The sequence below is a fragment of the Ictalurus punctatus genome, chromosome 12 (genome assembly GCF_001660625.3).
Source record: "Ictalurus punctatus breed USDA103 chromosome 12, Coco_2.0, whole genome shotgun sequence".
Lineage (NCBI taxonomy): Eukaryota > Metazoa > Chordata > Actinopteri > Siluriformes > Ictaluridae > Ictalurus > Ictalurus punctatus.
In genome coordinates this window covers 32,677,200-32,698,781 of record NC_030427.2, presented here as the reverse complement: position 1 = coordinate 32,698,781, position 21,582 = coordinate 32,677,200, and the positions used below count along the sequence as shown (strand labels likewise).

The following is a 21,582-nucleotide window of genomic DNA, read 5'->3' as shown; positions in this document are numbered from 1 at the left end:
TCACAATGTGAGAAGGGTTCTGTAGAAGGTAAATAGCATGAAGGCTGCTGGCCCTAAAGGTATCTAAGGCTGCATTCTGAAATTCTCTACTGACCAGGCAGCCATGGTGTTTACCAATCTTTAATACATCTCTAGCCTAGTCTGTGATCCTCCCACATACTTCAAGCAGTCCATGCTCAAACACTGAACTCATTTTAAAATTAGCCAAATTCCGCGGGATACAAGTTCTCTCGGCGACTGAGATGAGCCGCTCAATTTAGTTTCGGTTTCTCTTTAACCATAATATTTATAATATTTCCAATTGGTGGTGTGATTACACAAGTCTCCAATAGTTGGCGGTGTTCCGTCTACTCCTGCCTTAATAGACTTAATAGACGAAGAAGAAGCTGTTGTTTGTCTGGAGAGCTGAGCTTTCTGACACAACTACTCGTTTATGCGTTAAAGGTATACCACAGTATTGCAATTAGACTAGATCAGGTTAACATTAAACCCTCGGCATTGTGTCTGTATTTACGGCTTTAAATCCCGTTCTGCTTTAAAGCCCACGGTGAGTTACACTTTAGCTTGCTAAATTAGCTGCTCGGCTAACAGTAGTGGTTAAGTACCAAATTGATTTCTACTTGCTGTGTAAGTGCACTACATAGGGTAATAACACGACGGCTTCTAAACCCTATCTAGTGCTCTATATGTCCATTGGAGAGCCATGTGAGATTCAGCCTAGGTGGAGTCGGTTCAGCTAGCTGATTTATAAACACTGACTGGCTTATTTATGTTTCTTGATTTATTTATTGACTTATTTGGAAATATTGACTACTAACGAGTCGATGTGTTTTTAAATCTGCACTAACAGCTATTATGAATGTTTCTGACTCATTGTGTAGGATGGGAATTCCAGACCTTTTGAGTGACTCGGATCATTTGGCTCAGCTCACCAATAAGTGTCGACTCTTTTGGCTCATTGCCTGTTTCTAACCCTGTGTTACACCACTAAGTGAAGGGTGTTGGTTGTGGGCGTGGCCTGTCCAGTGTTTGTGGTGTTGTCAGTTCCATAGAGAAAGGCAAGTACCTATATATAGCTTTTAAAGCCGACTAGTTAAACACAAATTAAATAATGCATTAATCAGTGTAAAACCTGGTTGTTCATTTACATGTTACATGCTGGACTCCGTATTAACTTTGTCCTGTGATGAGCAAATAAAGCTAACTGTATACTAGCTGCATAAACTCACCAGAGGCACCAACGATCTCTGCTACTACTTTACAAGCTTTACTTTTCTTTGTAATGTAATAAAGAAAAATCTCATGATAAGCTGAACCCACGGTTATACATTTTTCTTACAATTTTGTACCTCAAGGAAAATTATGTCCTGCAAGTAAGGACTGAAGTTGCTGGTTCACATGTTGTTTTTCACTGAAATTGCATACATATGCTTTCAACATTCACCTAAATTAGCTGATTCAAAGAACTGGCATGTTCGAGTCTCTCATTTGTTTTTAAATTAAACCATATGCTTGGCACAACTTTGTGTTAATTTATTAAACATTCTGAAATTGATCTTGTGAATATTTTACCCAATTAATTTGCTATTACAACCCTTTAGGCTTCTTATAATGAAATCAGCAGAAGCCAGTCCATCCTGTGAGACTCCTGCTGTTACACCTTCACAGGTAAAGTCTGTGTATATGTGTATATATAATAATTTACACTGGGAAATTGTTCACTAGATCAGAATACACATTTTTATATGGGATATGAATGACAGTTATTGCTTATTAAAGAACATGTTCAACTGTTATTGCATGTTTCTGTCGTGTTCATTTTCTGTTTGTTAAAACAGATTGAAGTGCTGCACACTGTCACTAATTGGATTTTTTTTACTCAGCTCATCACCTATTTTTGTAACCTCTCTCTGTTTAAGCTTTAACACTGTAATATATCTTTCTAAGAAACAACAATTAGGATATTTGTTATTTTTGCATCCAACCCCCTTTGATTTGATCAGATTTGTCTGAATAACAAAAAAATCCTCCTCAAGATTGTGGACCATTTCAAAATTGACATGGTAGAGAAATGTATCCTACAGATACAACATTTCAACGCATTTGGATCAATCGCAGATTTTAAGTTCATTTTTGTCGTTTTCCACAAATGATCATTGTAGAGAAAAATCCATCATGCGGACTTTATGGATTCTGGAGACTTTTTTGTTCCCAATGAGCAACAAGGCATGCATACCAACATTTTGGGCTGTCGGAGTAGAAATGCCATTATTTTGAATGTGTCAACTTTGAAGCGTGACCTTCTATTGACCAGAAAATTATAGCAAACGAATGGAAACCTACTAGGTAATTAAAATTTGTGTCTTAGAACTGTGTAGTGAGCTAAAAATGTAACTGGTAAGAGAATACTTTATTTGTTTACTAATTCTTTTAGACAGATATAATTTTGCATAATTTTACGGACATATTTAGGCAGGAAACTCGTGACGAATGGGAGTTACGTGGATATTTGTATGTGGGTGTGGGAGTTGCGTGTATATGAGTGTGTAAGTAAACATAATTTAACATAGTCTTTACATTTGTGTGGTATGAGTGTGTCATTGTGGGAACAGATCTATGAGGAGGAAGCTTGTGATTAAAGCAGAAAGTATGCTTTACTTTTTACACATATGCTCGGAACAGCGTACAGCGTACGTGTGACACAAATTTCGTCATCAACGGAGTATGCGCGGACTATCTCTAACCCCGCATACTTTGTATGCGCTGGTCGCACATGCGCATTTAATTCTTATGCACTATTTAGTTGTACCACAAGGTGGCAACAGTGACCCACGGCTGTTGATTCTCAAGGTAGTTGAAGAAAAAATGGAAGAGACAGAAACGAGTGCAGGTTAGAAAGTACCTTTTTTTAAAAATTGTATAATGTGTTTGTAATTGTATTTGTATAATTTAGCCTTAAATTGTATAAGGATTGGTATACGGTTGCTAATCATGGCAAGAGATTGCCCAAGCATTGTTCTTCATGTTGCTGCGATCTTCCTTGTTATCGTCCTTCACACCAGAAGACCTGCTTTACTGCTCGGTACTGACTCTTGGTACTCTGGGGGGCTTATCACTTTAGGAAGTTACGCATGTATGTATGTGTGTATGGGAATGAAGGGGTTTTTATAATTAAGATAATTGAGATCATTATAATTGATGATAATTCCGATTATTACTGATTACCTTTGACCGCTAAAACAAATAAATAAATAAACCAACCTCAGGAAGAAACTTCAATTTTCAGCAGGACAGTCGTCCAAACACAAGGCCAAAGCAATGCAGTAGTGGCTAAGAACAAAAAGGTGAATGTTCTTCAGTGACCAAGTTAAAGTCCAGATCTGAATCCCACTAAGAATCTCTAACACTGTTTTAAAATTTCAGTCAACATTCAATCACTCTGAAGAATCTAAAGCAAACCAGCATTCCTCATTTCAACCTCTTATAAATAATGCTGACAAATCACAAATGTATGCTGTTGCTACAGAACCTATGCACTGAGTAGAAATTAAAGTAAATATTGAAATTCTAAAATCAGACCAGTCTTCTATATTTTGACATACTTTCCTGCTAGATTGCAAATTATACTGCTAGTCAACCATTCATATTAATACATTATCTCACAAAAGTGAGTACACCCCTCACATTTTTGTAAATATTTGATTACATCTTTTCATGTGACAACACTGAAGAATGACACTTTGCTACAATGTAAATTAGTGAGAGTACAGCTTGTGTAAGAGTGTAAATTTGCTGTCCCCTCAAAATAACTCAACACAGCCATTAATGTCTAAACCGCTGGCAACAAAAGTGAGTACACCCCTAAGTGAAAATGTCCAAATTGGGCCCAATTTGCCATTTCCCCTCCCCGGTGTCATGTGACTTGTTAGTGTTACAAGGTCTCAGGTGTGAATGGGGAGCAGGTGTGTTAAATTTGGTGTCATTGCTCTCACACTCCCTCATACTGGTCACTGGAAGTTCATCATGGCACCTCATGGCAAATAACTCTCTGAGGATGTGAAAAAAAGAATTGTTGCTCTACTTGAAGATGGCCCAGGCTATAAGAAGATTGCCAAGACCCTGACACTGAGCTGCAGCACGGTGCCCAAGACCATACAGCGGTTTAACAGGACAGGTTCCACTCAGAACAGGCCTCACCATGATCCACCAAAGAAGTTGAGTGCATGTGCTCAGCATCATATCCAGAGCTTGTCTTTGCTTTGAGAAATAGACGTATGAGTGCTGCCAGCATTGCTGCAGAGGTTGAAGGGGTGGGGGGTCAGCCTGTCAGTGCTCAGACCATACGCCACACACTGCATCAAATTGGTCTGCATGGCTGTCGTCCCAGAAGGAAGCCTCTTCTAAAGATGATGCACAAGAAAGCCTGCAAACAGTTTGCTGAAGACAAGCAGACTAAGGACATGGATTACTGGAACCATGTCCTGTGGTCTGATGAGACCAAGATAAACTTATTTGGTTCAGATGGTGTCAAGCGTGTGTGGCGGCAACCAGGTGAGGAGTACAAAGACAAGTGTGTCTTGCCTACAGTCAAGCATGGTGGTGGGAGTGTCATGGTCTGGGGCTGAATGAGTGCTGCCGGCACTGGGGAGCTACAGTTCACTGAGGGAACCTTGAATGCCAACATGTACTGTGACATACTGAAGCAGAGTATGATCAGTACGCAGTATTCCAGCATGATAATGACCCCAAACACACCTCTAAGACGACCACTGCCTTGCTAAAGAAGCTGAGGGTGATGGACTGGCCAAGCACGTCTCCAGACCTAAACCCTATTGAGCATCTGTGGGGCATCCTCAAATGGAAGGTGGAGGAGCACAAGGTCTCTAACATCCACCAGCTCTGTGATGTCGTTATGGAGGAGTGGAAGAGGACTCCAGTGGCAACCTGTGAAGCTCTGGTGAACTCCATGCCCAAGAGGGTTAAGGCAGTGCTAGAAAATAATGGTGGCCACACAAAATATTGACACTTTGGGCCCAATTTGGACATTTTCACTCAGGGGTGTACTCACTTTTGTTGCTAACGGTTTACACATTAATGGCTGTATGTTGAGTTATTTTGAGGGGACAGCAAATTTACACTGTTACACAAGCTGTACACTCACTACTTTACATTGTAGCAAAGTGTCATTTCTTTAGTGTTTTCACATGAAAAGATATAATAAAATATTTACAAAAATGTGAGGGTGTACTCACTTTTGTGAGATGCTGTATATACAAGTCTGTTTTATAAGCCGTGAGTCAGAAAAGTTTACAAACCTTACCACCAATTTTATAAAAATTATTTGTTAAATGTGTCTTATGTACAATGTAGGTATTATTGTCCTTTGTTCTGACTTTAGCTGTGCAAGGCTGTACAGACAAAAACATCTGTGACTTCAGCTGGAGGGTCATTAAGCTCTGTGGGTCACTTCAGCCCTGAGGACCAACTGAATGGAGGATTTCAAAAGAAGGCTATAAAAGAAGAACCTGAAGATGATAACTACCACTGTAATGCAATTCCTTATAGGCAACTTAAACATTTACTTTTCTTCTAATTGTTGTATTTTATAAATGTAACCTATTTATATTAATTAAATTGATGAAACTTCAGCTGGCAAGACATCAAGCTGTGTGGGATGTGTCACCTCTGTGGACCAACAGAATGAAGGATTTCATATAAAGCTTGTAAAAGATGAACCTGAAGATGGAGATTACTTGCGTAAGGCAACAGGTCACACTGTTCTATCTAACCTTTTAGTCTAACTAGTTTTTATTTGTGCTTCATCTTCTCACGTCTTTTCAAATAATGAAAATTTAGGTGGAGAGACATCAAGCTGTGTGGTTCACCTGACCATTGTGGACCAAAAGATGGAAGGATTCCAAGAACAACCTTTAAAAGAAGAAGAAACTACTGAAGATGACTGTCTCTGTAAGACAACAGGACTTATTAGGTGTTCAGCTTCGGTCTAAAATTCTGTCTAGACTTTCAGTCTGAGTCCCCATCTACAAGTAAAAGGATATTTTTGAAAATAATAATAAAAACAATAATAATAACAATAATAATGCTACATTTTGTTCATAACACACTTTTTCATTGACCCAAGACACTTACAAAAGTTAACACAGAGTTATATATATATATATATATATATATATATATATATATATATATATATATATATATATAAGCAAAAGAAAAAACCTGGAGATAAAAACAGAAAAGAAAAAACATACAGCCGGAATTAGCTAAGTTGCAGAAATATAATGTTTGATCACAGAGCTGTGAAGCTTGGAAGGGAACACAGAAAGGAGGCCAGATGTGGAAGACCTAAGAGGATGGTTTGTGTGGATGGGGTAGGTTTCACAAGTAGTACAGAGCATTTTACCCTCGGTTTTATTTATATATATATATATATATATATATATATATATATATATATATATATATATATATATATATATATATAGTTAAATCTTAAATATTAAACAGGTACACAGTTATATCTTAATGCTGTTAACAAAATAAGACGGATCATAAAAACCCCATGTTTTTTATTTAGTTCTGTCCTGCATAAGCTATTTCACATAACAGATGTTTACATATAGTCCACAAGACAAGACAAGATAATAGCTAAATTTATTTTTAAAAATTACCCTGTTTCATAAGTTTACATACCCCTGATTCTTAATACTTTGTGTCATTACCTGGATGATCACTGACTGTTTTTCTGTTTTGTGATGGTTCATGAGTCTGTTGTTTGTCCTGAGCAGTTAAACTGCCCACTGTTCTTCAGAAAAATTCTCCAAGTCCTGCACATTCTTTGCTTTTCCAGTATCTTCTGCATATTTGACCCCTTTCCAACAGTGGCTATATGATGATGAGATCCATCTTTTCACACTGAGGACAACTGAGGGACTCGTACACAACTATTACATAAGGTCAGGGTTGTTGTTGGCCAAAAGTTCTAAAAGGAAAAATGACAAATATGGCATTTCATATTTTTGCAGATGGACAGTGAGGTGGAACTACTGCTTCTGGTTTAATATAATTACAAAGTGTTCTTTCGTGTTTTATCCAAAATCTCCATTCGCAGTGCACAGAGAAAAACTGTTTTCAGAAATATCTGTATACATGTGGATGGGGCTTAACTGAGTCTAATTTGTGACCAAACACAAATTTCACACTGGAAATCACTTTACAATTAAATACACATAATCTTACATCTCAGACATAAACACCTAGAAGAATGGGTCAATTAAGAGTTAATCATAAATTCCTCTTGGACCTGTGTGATATTGTATGGTGACTTCCTTTGTTCTGTCCTTCTAGACTGTGAGTATTGTAGTTCTTTCTTCATCAACAAGTGTGAAATACACGGTCCAGCTCTCTTCCTCCCTGATACCCCTGTTCCAATGGGGGTTTCAGATCGAGCCAGACAAACCCTTCCCCCTGGTCTAGAGGTTCAGAAATCTGGTATTCCTGATGCAGGCCTGGGAGTGTTTAATAAGGGGGATACTGTTCCACTTGGTGCCCACTTTGGGCCTTACCAGGGAGACCTGGTAGACAGAGAAGAAGCCATGGCGAGTAGCTACTCTTGGGTGGTGAGTTAGTTTCCTAACAAGCAATTAAGTATAAATATATAACATTCAATCATATTGAGAGAAAATGAAGAACTTATCTGATATTTTACGTGTGATGTGACAACAGAACACCAACTCGCAGCTTGAACATTCAACAGTGACTTGTTGTGTTTTTCTCAATGGTGTATACTATGTTAAAAGAGGAAATGATTATAAATTGTTTGTTTCCCTTAGTCTGCATTATCTGAAGTAGCCTACCATATGTTATTGTACTGTGTTAGCTACCATGTTTTGCATAGTCAGTTTCTGGGCAACCAGAATATGGGACTAGGTGGCACTTTGGAGCTTTTACTTGCACAGTGGTCTAGGTAATAAATGTATCAATTCTCCAACCCTGTAATGCCATTGGAACTGATTTTGGAGTTTGTTCTCATCCACATTCTTTTGTTTTAATACTGACTTATTTAGAACTTGTCTACTAGTCCAACTCAGCCTTTTCACAGAAAAGAAAACTAAATACTATGCAAAATTTATGTACCAGTCTGGGCAAACGGATCAATTTAGCCTTTATAGTGTGTGTATTATGTGAATATTATTTGCCTAGACTATCATGATTGTTGCTTTCTTAATTTGAAGACATTGTTAACATTAATAATTTTTTTTTTTTTTGCAGATTTCCAAGAGCAGGCATTTTGAGAAATATATAGATGGTAAGAGAGTGACCCATGCGAATTGGATGAGGTGAGGATTACATTACTGAATCTGTGGGCTGAGTTGTTGTTTAGAATGGTTTGACTTTTGTGTTACTGCACACTGTGGCCTTTTTGTGATTTTTATTCCTGTGTTGTCTCTTTTCCTCATCTCCTCAGATATGTTAATTGTGCTCATAATAATGATGAGACTAATCTGATGGCATTCCAGTATCAAGGGGAGATTTTCTACCGTTGTTGTCGACCCATCAAACCAAGGCAGGAGCTTTTGGTGTGGTATGAAGAGAAGTACGCTAAGGATCTTGGTGTCACTTTCAACTCCATCTGGGACAAAAAGTGCTCCGTAAGAGGTAATGTCAAAACATTAATTCAAATCAAAACACTTATTGTGTCTTTTCTTTCATTTAAAATCGAAGAGTATTATGGCTTTTTTTCTGCCTGTTACAACTTATCCACCAAGTTATCAAGCTTGGTGTGTGATATCATTGTAAATCAGTAAACTGTTGTGCAAGGTTTTCCCCAATAGAATCGGAAAATAACTGAATTAATATATCACAAGAGGCAGTGTGAAATGGACAGCATGCGTCTTGTACACCTAAAAAAGGAAATCTTTCAAATATGTAAGTTCTAGGGCCACTGGTTGCCTGATAACCTAGTCACTTACTTCCTAACACACTTACAACGATCAGCCATAACATTAAAACCACATGCCTAATGTTGTCTAGATCCCCCTTGTGCCACCAAAACATGTCTGAGCCTTCGAGGCATGGACTCCACAAGACCTCTGAAGGTGTGCTGTGGTATCGGGCACCAAGACGTTAGCAGCAGATCCTTTACGTCATGTAAGTTGCAAGGTGGGGCCTCCGTGGATCAGACTTATTTGTCCAGCACATCGCACAGATGCTTGACTGGATTGAGATCTGGGGACTTTGGAGGCCAAATCAACTCTTCGTCATGTTCTTCAAACCATTCCTGAACAGTTTTTGGAGAATGTCAGGGAGCATTATCCTGCTGAAAGAGGCCACTGCCATTAGAGAATACCGTTGCCATGAAAAGGTGTACGTGGTCTGCAACAATGTTTAGGTAGGTGTACATGTCAAAGTAACACCAATATGAATGCCAGGCCCCAAGGTTTTCCAGCAGAACATTGCCAAGAACGTCACACTGCCTCCGCTGGCTTACCTTCTTCCCATAATGCATCTTGCTGCTATACTGTATCTTCCCTAGGTAAGCGACACACATGCATCTGGCCATCCACATGATGTAAAAGAAAATCCATTCCATTGCTCCATGGTCCAATTCTGATGCTCACATGCCCATTGTAGGAGCTTTCGGTGGTGGACAGCATGGGTACTCTGACTGGTTTGCAGCTACACAGCCCCATACTGTGATGCACCATGGGTTCTGACTCCTTTCTATCAGAGTCAGCATGAATTTTTTCATCAATTTGTGCTACAGTAGCACTTCTGGGATCAGTCCACACAGGTTCTCCTTCACTCCCCACGTGCATCAATGAGCTTTTGGAGCCCATGACCATGTTGCCAGTTCACTGGTTGTCCTTTCTGCCATTTTTGGTTGCCATTATTGCATAGCATGAACAGCCCACAAGACTTGGCGTTTTGGAGATACGCTGACCCGGTTGTCTTGCCATCACAATCTGGCCCTTGTCAAAGTCTCTCAGATCCTTAAGCTTTCCCATTTTTCTGATTCTAACACATAAACTTTGAGAACTGACTGTTCACTTGCTGCCTAATATGTCCCACCTCTTGACGGGTGCCATATATAATCAATGTTATTCACTTCACCTGTTGGTGGTTTTAATGTTATGACTGATCGGTGTACCAGCTTGGGTTCTGAGTGGTACAATTTAAGGCTTGAAGAACCTGCTGAATGATGGTTCAAAGGTTAATTAAACTAAAAAGAAGACAGTTCTTGATTAAATAGGTATTCCCCCACCTGGGCCAGTTCTTGTTAGAAGCATCTTTGGCTGCAATTACAGATGCAAATGCTCTGGGATATGCCAGAGATTCTTAATCAGATTCTTGGTTTTGACTGCACCATTCAAACACATGAGGTTACCATTATCATGTTTTACGGTGGGCATGGTGTTCTCAGGGTGAACATTGAAGTTTGTGCCAAGTTTAGGTTTAATTTAGACAAGTGGACCTGAAATAACTTATAACTTTGCTAGAGGTTTGGATACATGTAAAAAAAAAAAAAAAAAAAAAAGTATTTGTAGAAAAATTGTATTCATAATTCAATACATGCTACATGCATACATACAGTTGCAATCAAAATTATTCAACCCCCATTGCAAATCCTATTGTCAAAATGTACAGATTTTCAGCTGTTTGCAATGAACAAATCAAACAAAATTAATTGAAATAGTTCAACACAACGAATACTTCAAGTGGTTTCCCCAAATTCAACTGAAAATGCAACTTATAATGACTTTCAAAATCATTCAACCCCTTCATGGCAAGCATATTTAGTACTTATTAGAGCACCCTTTTGCTGTTATGACCTGCTGCAAATGAGATGCTTCTGGCAGTGTTCCTGAGGAATCTTATCCCATTCCTCATGAGCAATGGCTCAGTAATAGTTCAGTAATTTTCTTGGGTTTGTGTGCTGCAACCGCCTTCTTCAAATCCCACCAGAGATTTTCTATGGGGTTCAGGTCAGGTGACTGTGATGGCCCTGTAGAATCTTCCAGGACTTCTTCTGCAACCAAGCCTTGGTGGAATTTGAGGTATATTTGGGATCACTGTCCTGTTGGAAGGTCTTGTGACGCCCAAGCTTCCTCACAGATGGCATGATGTTTTCTCCTAGCATTTCCTGATACTTCAATGAATCCATCTTGCCTTTCACACGCTGCAGGTTTCCAGTGCCTGAGGATGCAAAGCAGCCCCAGAGCATCACCGAGCCACCACCATGCTCGACTGTGGACAGAGTGTTCTTTCTTCATTGTTCTTCCTCCAGGTATACCGCTGATCCATCATGCTGAAAAGCTCCATCGCTCCACAGAACAGAATCCCAAAACTTCTGTGGACTATTTATATGATTTTGAGCGATTTTTCTTGTGCTTTTGAGTCAGTAGTGGTGAACGTCTTGGATTTCTGGCATGGAAACCTTCTGCGTTTAGTACGTTCCTTACTGTGCTCTCTGAAACCTCAGTGTCTGTTGCCACCAAGTCATGCTGCAGGTCTTTTGCAGTCACTTGAGGGTTTTTCACAACCTGTCTTCTCAGAAATCTGGTTGCAGCCATTGATACTGTCCTTTTTCTGCCCTGTCCAGGTATTTCATTAATTTTCTGCCCCTAGCCAGTTGAGGTATTTCATGTGTTCCAGCTCAAGCACACCTCATGCAACTTATGAAGCCCTTGATTAGTTAGGTGATTACATCAGGTGTGCTTGAGACAACACCTGCTTTGCATATTTGTGCTGTTGTGAGTGATTTCTTGTCAGGTGTGGAATAATTTTGAGACTGGAGAAGTCATTATAAGTTGCATTTTCAGTTGAATTTGGGGAAACCACTTTAAGCATTCATTGTATTGAACTAGTTCAACTGCTTTTGTTTGATTTGTTCATTGCAAACAGCAATAATTCTTTACATGTGGATAGGTCCTAACAACCAAGTTTTGTTTAACATTGCGTTTTTCTATTCATTTTGTGTTCCAGAAACGAGCGGTTGTCCATTGAAAGGTTTCTCTTGCTCATTGTGTTCACTTTTCTATACGTCACAAATTGACCTTCACGAACATATTAAGAGATGCCACAATGAGGAAAATACGAGCATGCTGAAATCAGAAGAAATTACACATGAAACTCCAAAAACCACAAGAATCTCTGCATGTAAGCAAACACGCAATGGTCCTCGCATTGTTAAGACTTCTCACAGACTGAAAGAAACTTACTACTGCTCACAGTGTGGGAAACGTTTTGCTGGACGGTTTCATCTGAAACAACACCAGCGCATTCACACAGGAGAAAAACCGTTTCACTGCTCACAGTGTGGGAAGCGTTTCGCTCGACAGAGTCATCTTCAAGCACATCAAACCATTCACACAGGAGACAAACTGTATCCATGCTCACAGTGTGGGAAACGTTTTAATCGAAAGAGTACTCTCCAACAGCACAGACGCATCCACACAGGAGAGAAGCCGTATCACTGTTCAGACTGTGGGAAAAGGTTCACTTACCAGAATGCACTCCAACGCCACCAGCGTGTTCATACTGGAGAAAAGCCCTATACCTGCTCAGAGTGTGGGAAGAGGTTTACTTACCGGAATGCACTCCAACGGCATCAGCGCGTTCATACTGGAGAAAAACCATACATCTGCTCAGAGTGTGGGAAGAGTTTTAGCCAATCAAATTCTCTCCAAATCCATCAGCTCATTCACACAGGAGAGAAGCCATATCCCTGCTCACAGTGTGGGAAGGTTTTTCTTCAACAGAATACTCTGCAAATACACCAGCGCATCCACACAGGAGAGAAGCCATTTCACTGTGGACAGTGTGGGAAGAGTTTTAATCAAGAAAATACTCTCCAGCGGCACCAGCGCACTCATACAGGAGAGAGGCCATACTACTGCTCACAGTGTGGGAAGACTTTTGCTCGACAGTGTAATCTCAAACGGCATGAACACATTCACACTGGAGAGAAGCCGTATCAGTGCTCACAGTGTGGAAAACATTTTAATAGAGAGAGTACTCTCCAACGGCACCAGCACACTCACACTGGACAGAAGCTGTGTATCTGCTCACAGTGTGGCAAGAGTTTTACGCGACAGAGTAATCTCAAAATACATCAGCAAATTCACACTGAAGAGAAGCAGTAGCACTGCTTACAGTGTGGGAAGAGTTTCACTCACCAGATTACGCTACAAAATATCACCAGCGCATTCATACAGCAGAGAAGCCATATATCTGCTCACAGTGTGGGAAGAGTTTTATTTGATTGTCATCTCCATCACCAGAGCATTCACCCAGAGAAAATGTCATGTTGCTCCTGAAATTTGGTTCAGGCTCCAGACACATCTTCACCTTTCCAGAGGAGAAAATCCATGTCACTGCTCGAAGAGAAGAGTTTTTCGTACTCAAATACAAGTTAAGACACTGTAAAGAGCTGTCAGCATGTGGTACAAAAACAAAGTAGAACAAAAAGAATTGTGTTCAAATTATTTGCATAATTTTTTTTTTTTAGCAATTGTAACCTTGTTGAATATCAGCTATTACTATCATGTAGTTACATCAACTGTATTTAATGTTTTTTTTTGTATTTGGTGTGGTTTACTAAATAGAAAACATTAATTACACTTGACTTGTATATTAAACAAAAAATTGGATATAAAGGACCGTATTAATATGAAGATTAGTTTGGCTAAATTATCACTTAATTTATTCTTCTTTTTTTTTTTAAATAATCTTGTGTTGACTGTGTGCTTTTCTTATTATATTACTTCCCCAACAGAGTTTTTGTAGACTGATGGTATTCTGTGACCTAGTGACCCATTTTCAAGATGTAATTTGATAGCTTTACAGAAATATATCAATTCTAGATATAAATGTATAAATTTATTCCCAGTAAGAAAGCCAGAGGCGATGGTGATAATGAAAGACTCCTAAATCCTCCTAGATCAGGCCTAAATCCTGAAGGTGTTATTTCTATGCAAGTATGAGCCTAACTGCTGCTCTTTCCTAGGTTCTTGGAGATAAAGGGGAGATTTGATATTGACCTACAGTTAGACGGGTGAGGCGAGGTTGGGTTTTTAATCAGGGGTTTGATTAATGTGAGTTTAAAGGATTTAGTTTCCTCTAATGGAGGAACTGCTTATTTTTAAGATGGTTGATTGTCTGTTTGAGGAAATGAATAGGTAAGGGATCTGGTGTACAAGTTGATTTTGATGAGGAAAATAGTGTAATTGGTTCGGTCTGTTTGACTTGGAGTGTAACATTCGAATTGCTTTACGGATACGTTTTATTGCTTTCGACATAGTTTGTTAGGAAATTTTATGAGGTATGCATACTTCTCTGTAAAAAACAAATTAGAACTGTAAAGTGGACCATCCATCCATCCATCCATCTTCTACCGCTTACTCGTTGTTCAGGGTCGCGGGGTAACCTGGAGCCTATTCCAGGGAGCATCGGGCACAAGGCGCGATACACCCTGGACAGGGTGCCAGTCCATCACAGGGCACCTGTAAAGTGGACCTCATTGAGAAAAAGATTAACTGCTTTGGATAAAAGCGTCTGCTAAGTGAATAAATGTAAATGTAAATTAACCATGTCCGGAACATAATACAAAATGCTTGATTTTGTCTTTGTCTAATTGTGATAAGCTTCACAACTAGACAAAGACATTAAATGGTAAATAAAGACAGACTAATCAAGGGCTAAAGGCAAAAACATTTGGGTCTCATTTATAAACTGTATGCACACAGTTATTTGCTTAAACTCTTTTCTTGTCCATGAGGATGTGCACAAATGCATGTACATTACTGAATATTCATATGCAGAAAAGTCTAGTGGTGGAAAAGTGTAATCACGAATAAACTGAATGTGAGGAGTTTTTCGAAATATAAGTCGGCAATAGTAGGTATACATGTAGCCATTTTATTCTTCGAGCCCACCGTCTCAGATCACAATGTGAGAAGGGTACTGTAGAAGGTAAATAGCATGAAGGCTGCTGGCCATAATGGTATCTACAGCTGCATTCTGAAATTCTCCACTGACCAGGCAGCCATGGTGTTTACCAATCTTTAATACATCTCTAGCCTAGCCTGTGATCCTGCCACATGCTTCAAGCAGGCCATTGTCCCTGTGCCTCAGAACAACAAACCGTCATGCCTGAATGATCGTCATGACCCTGAACTTCATGTTGATGAAATGCTTCCAAAAGCCAGTGATGGACTACAAATGCTCCTGCCTTCCCAATGAGACTACAATACTTGATGAAGGAAATTCGTCAGTGAACGAATGACATTACTATTTAGGCATGTTTCTTAATGTCTAATGTGTGATTTGGAACACATTGAATTCTCCTTGAATGTTTGGTCGCCTTGCAGCTGTCAGATTTGACTGTGTGGTGGAGAAGGCTGTAGAGAACCCAAATTCAATATGCTCCTATAAGAGGGTGAAACATTCATCCAGCAACCATTTTTAAAAAAATGTTTTACCATGCAGATAAATTATATCTTATCACTACATCATGAACAATGGTCGTGGAGCTCCACATGTCCTGCACATTTGATTGTTTTCCCAGCTCTAACACCCACTTCAACTTAGGAAAGGAAGCAGAGAAAACACATTTAACAGGTGCAGGACAGAGTATTCTCCAAGATCAAGGTAGGGTAACTGTGCTGTAACATAGAGCTGATGTTGAGAATCATGTGGAGCGATTATAAGAAGAAAGATCTCCGGTTGCTCGCATTAGTTAATCTGAAGTCAGAATTCCTTGACGCTCAAACTCATTTAAAGATTTGCCAAATTCCGCGGGATACTTTCGCCTTAGCCCCGACAAGTTCTCTCAGCGACTGAGATGAGCCGCTCAATTTAGTTCCTGTTTCTCTTTAACCATAATATTTATATTTCCAATAGGTGGTGTAATTACAGAAGTCTCCAATAGGTGGCGGTGTTCCGTCTACTCCTGCCCTATAGACTTAATAGACGAAGAAGAAGCTGTTGTTTGTCTGGAGAGCTGAGCTTTCTGACACAACTACTCGTTTATGCGTTAAAATTATACCACAGTATTGCAATTAGACTAGATCAGGTTAACATTAAACCCTCGGCATTGTGTCTGTATTTACGGCTTCCAATCCCGTTCTGCTTTAAAGCCCACGGTGAGTTACACTTTAGCTTGCTAAATTAGCTGCTCGGCTAACAGTAGTGGTTAAGTGCCAAATTGATTTCTACTTGCTGTGTAAGTGCACTACATAGGGTAATAACACGACGGCTTCTAAACCCTATCTAGTGCTCTATATGTCCATTGGAGAGCCATGTGAGATTCAGCCTAGGTGGAGTCGGTTCAGCTATCTGATTTATAAACACTGACTGGTTATTTATGTTTCTTCATTTATTTATTTACTTATTTGGATATATTGACTATTAACGAGTCGATGTGTTTTTAAATCTGCACTAACAGCTATTATGAATGTTTCTGACTCATTGTGTAGGATGGGAATTCCAGCCCTTTCCAGTGAGTCGGATCATTTGGCTCAGCTCACCAATAAGAGTCGACTCTTTTAGCTCATTGCCTGTTTCTAACCCTGTTACACCAGGAAGTTAAAGGTGGTTGTGGGCGTGGCCTGCCCAGTGTTTGTGGTGTTTTTCAGTTCCATAGGGAAAGGCAAGTACCTATATATAGCTTTTAAAGCACTGGAATAAAGTCGGCTTGACGTTTTGGACGTTCGATATTTGCAGATATGCGGAAATTAAGGGACCGTCTATAAAGTTACATACGACATTGTTAAACACTTTTCTAACTTCAGTAGCATTTGAAGAGAATCACATACCTTTTAGATGTTAGATATTTAACAAAATAAACTATTAAATCATATATAAAAATTGCCATGTATTTCACTACAGAACTGGCCCATACACAAAATATACCATAATTTAAAGCTCAATAGCATTTGAAGGGAATGACCTACTGTCATGAAGCCAACTGTAAAGTGTTCATCTAGGTCAGGTAGAAATGACATCATTAAAACTTTCAAGACAGCAGCAAGTCCTAGCACGGAAATAATCCACACCTTCTGATCAAGCCGATTCAAGCATTCAACCATGCTGCGATTCATTTTCTGTAGATCGACACCAATCAGAATCCAGCATTCAACAGTACCGTGGTTCTTTTAATTATTTCATTAATAGGACATCTATTTGTTTAAGAAAACCATTCAATCCAGTATGAGTTAAATGGTTTTCTTCAACAAATTTTTCTTCACATGGAGTGGCTGTGGATCAGGTGGTGGAGCGGGTTGTCCACTAATCGTAGGGTTGGTGGTTCGATTCCCGGCCCACATGACTCCACATGCCGAAGTGTCCTTGGGCAAGACACTGAACCCCAAGTTGCTCCCAATGGCAAGTTAGCGCCTTGCATGGCAGCTCTGTTACCATTGGTGTGTGTGTGTGTGTGTGTGTGTGTGTGTGTGAATAGGTGAATGATACACAGTGTAAAGCGCTTTGGATAAAAGCGTTATATAAGTGTGCCATTTACCATTTTAACAAATAGATGTCCTATTAATGAAATAATTAAAAGAACCGATGATACATGAATGTTTTAATATTTCAAACATTTTTATTTGTTTTCTTTTAATTTATTTATGTACATGTTTAGATTGTGGATGGGAGCCAAAGGAATTCAAAGATTGGTATGAGAAAATCATTCAAACCAACTGTCTGGATTTATTGCTTTTTATAGCATCATACTTAATTTGAATAGAATTAAGAAAGGCACATTTGACATGTTTCTTGTCGCTGAAATTGCCGCCATATGTATTGAGTTAAATTTGCCAAACTAAACAAATAAATATACCATTTCGCAAACAAACACAATCTTCTTTTCAAAGGAGAACTTTCAAACAGAATGCGATTTTCTCAGAAATGCAGGTAAGCAACTTCCTCTTCCAAACCAACAGATGGTGCTATCTGTGAATTTACACTAGTCTGAGAAGCATTACAACATGCATTACATTACACCACAATAGAGTGCAATAGTGTTTTTTTTATTGAACTTTATTTATTTCATTATTTATTTATTTATTTTTTTATCAAACTTTTTATGCAAATAAATAACAATAGTATGTACAGCTTTCAATCATACACATACAAGACACAAACTATTATTTGAAGCAGTTGTATATGCATAAACAGTAACAGTAGCGACTGTCAAGAACAAGAAAAAAAAGGAAAAAATACACGTGTGTGTGTATATGTGTGTGTGTGTATATATATATATATATATATATATATATATATATATATATATATATATATATCTGTCAAAGATAAGAAAAAACACTTGGGCCTATTAATCACAGCACATGAAAGATCTCATCATAGCATAGTAATGACCTCAAGGATTTAAATAATTCCTCCATTTCAGGTAAAAAAAAAAAGAATTCCACAACCCTAGGTCATTTTTTAAGAAACATTTGCTTGTGACTGTAAAATTCTGCCACATGAATAAAGATTCAACCTATCGTCTAGCACCTTGTTTTTATTATTTAAAAAAAAAATAATAATAATTTCCTTTATGCTTAAATTATAACTTAAATTAATTTTAGACAAACAGTAATTATTCAATTCGCTCAAAAAAATAGGTTCTTTTCATGAAAAGAACAAATGTCTCAGGTTTTCACTCTCACCGTTAAAAAAGGTACATGTATCAGTTACATCACAGTATTTTGATAGTAGTGCATTGCATGGGTAGATTTTTTGCAGGATTCTAAAATGAACTTCCTTGATTTTATTTGGTCTGCAATACTTATTTGGGAACAACCAAGTTTTTTTTTAATCTATCAATGAGACAGATCCAAAAAAAAATTTCTCTTAGGGCAATTGGTGAATAAACTTGTTATTGTCATAGAATAAAAACATGAAAATATCTTGAGCTTGTGTTAATCACAGACCTTATTTCAGGATTTATTAAAAAAACAAACAAACAAAACACTATTTACTGCACTCTATTGTGGTGTAATGTAATGTAATGCATGTTGTAATGCTTCTCCCGGGAGACTAGTGTAAATTGCCCAGTAGCACCATTTGTTGGTTTGGAAGAGGAAGTTACTTAGCTGCATTTGTGATTAAATCAAGCCGACGCATTTGTGAGGAGTTTGCCTTTGCAAAGCAGATTGTGTTTGTTTGTGAAGTGGTATATTTATTTGTTTAGCTTTCGCACAAATTTCACTCCATACATATGCGTTCAACATTCACCAAAATTAGCTGGCTCAAAGAACTGACATGTTCGAGACTCTCATTTGTTTTTAAATTAAACCATATGCTTGGCACAACTTTGTGTTAATTTATTAAACATTCTGAAATTGATCTTGTGAATATTTTACCCAATTAATTTGCTATTACAACCCTTTAGGCTTCTTATAATGAAATCAGCAGAAGCCAGTCCATCCTGTGAGACTCCTGCTGTTACACCTTCACAGGTAAAGTCTGTGTATGTAACAATAATTTACACTGGGAAATTGTTCACTAGATCAATTTGTGTTAAAAACAGATTGAAGTGCTGTCACTAATTGGATAATTTTTTTACGCAGCTCATCACCTATCGTTGTAACCTCTCTCTATCTAAGCTTACACACCGTAATATATCTTTCTAAGAAACAACAATTAGGGCATTTGTTCTTTTTGTATTCAATCCTTTTTAATTTGATCAGATTTGTCTGACTAACAAGTAAAACATGTATTTTTCTGTCAGGAAACTCATGTTCTCTTACAGTGAATTTTCAATGTCAAAATTAATTATTGGTCAGCAAGTATTATAAAGAAAAAGTAGGAAGTTACACATGTATGTATGTGTGTATGGGAATGAAGGGGTTTTTATAATTAAGATAATTGAGATCATTATAATTGATGATAATTCCGATTATTACTGATTACCTTTGACCACTAAAACAAATAAATAACTAAACCAACAGAAGAAACTTCAATTTTCAGCAGGACAGTGGTCCAAATACAAGGCCAAAGCAATGCAGTAGTGGCTAAGAACAAAAAGGTGAATGTTCTTCAGTGACCAAATTAAAGTCCAGATCTGAATCCCACTGAGAATCTCTAAGACTGTTTGAAAATTTCAGTCAACATTCCACCACTCTGAAGAATCTAGAACAAACCAGCATTCCTCATTTCAACCTCTTATAAATAATGCTGACAAATCGCAAATGTATGCTGTTGCTACAGAACCTATGCACTGAGTAGAAATTAAAGTAAATATTGAAAGTCTAAAATCAGACCAGTCTTCTATATTTTATTGACATACTTTCTTGCTAGATTGCAAATTATACTGCTAGTCTACCATTCATATTAATATATACAAGTCTGTTTTATAAAGCATGAGTCAGAAAAGTTTACAAACCTTACCACCGATTTCATAAAGATTGTTGGTTAAATGTGTATTATGTACAGTGTATTTATTATTGTTCTTTGGTCTGACTTTAGCTGTGCAAGGCTGTACAGACAAAAACTTCTGTGACTTCAGCTGGAGGGTCAACGAGCTCTGTGGGTCACTTCAGCCCTGAGGACCAACTGAATGGAGGATTTCAGGAGAAGGTTATAAAAGAAGAACCTGAAGATGATGACTACCACTGTAAGGAAAGAGGATAAATAACACTATGTAAACATTTTTACTCAAGATATTGACATTTAAATTTAAATGATGAAACTACAGGTGGAGCGATATTGAATTCTGTAAGACAGGTCACCCCTGTGGACCAACAGCAGGAAGTATCAGGAGTGTTTGAAAGAAGAATACTCTAAATATGAAAATTATATCTATAAATACAGTGCACATTAGAATATAGACTGTTTTTAAAGGCTGTGATGCATCAAGCTGATGTAGTGATTGTCATATCACTACAAACCAGTGACTACATTCCCGCCCATGGGCGGCTGTGGCTCAGGTGGTAGAGCGGGTTGTCCACTAATTGTAGAGTTGGCGGTTCCCATGTGACTCCACATGCCGAAGTGTCCTTGGGCAAGACACTGAACCCCAAGTTGCTCCCGATGTGAAGTTACCATTGCTACCATTGGCGTGTGAGGGTGTGTGTGAATGGGTGAATGAGAACCAGTGTGAAGCGCTTTGAATAAAAGCGCTATATAAGTGTGCCATTTACCATCCTGCACTGGCCTACAAAACATGGCTGCCATGGACTGCAATTCCCCAGAACACATTCATTATAATCACGCACACCTGCATCCATTTCACAGCACACACAACCACAGTATAAAGAGATTGGTTCTACACAATAACTTTGCGAAGTATTACGCTCAGTTACTTAGTCTCCGTCGTATTTCCAAGCCTTATCTTGTGTTTGCTTTTCTGATCATGGACTTTGTTTACCCTGCTGACCTTGATTCTCTGTTCTGCATAGTCTAGACTGTTTGCCTGATTATTGGACCCTAGCCTGCCTTGGACTGTTTTCTGCCTGATCCTTTGTACTTCTTATTGTTTGATTAAAGTGCCATACCTGCACTTGCTTCCATCTCAGCCTGCATTACGTGACAGTGATAATAGTGATGACTGCCTCC

At 38.4% G+C, this 21,582-nt stretch overlaps 1 protein-coding gene across 1 annotated transcript in view; it reads left to right on the top strand.

Moving 5' to 3' along the window:
* The first annotated feature begins 351 nt into the window (after window positions 1–351).
* LOC108272479 (zinc finger protein 665) overlaps window positions 352–21,582 on the top strand; it is a 30,701-nt gene continuing 9,470 nt past the window's right edge. Inside the window, 11 exon segments of the mRNA XM_053683992.1 lie at window positions 352–547; window positions 882–1,058; window positions 1,602–1,668; window positions 5,399–5,546; window positions 5,650–5,757; window positions 5,857–5,967; window positions 7,369–7,640; window positions 8,293–8,360; window positions 8,489–8,679; window positions 11,207–11,308; window positions 12,007–13,077. Coding sequence (XP_053539967.1) covers window positions 1,612–1,668; window positions 5,399–5,546; window positions 5,650–5,757; window positions 5,857–5,967; window positions 7,369–7,640; window positions 8,293–8,360; window positions 8,489–8,679; window positions 11,207–11,308; window positions 12,007–13,077 — 2,128 coding nt within the window. The 5' untranslated portion in view covers window positions 352–547; window positions 882–1,058; window positions 1,602–1,611.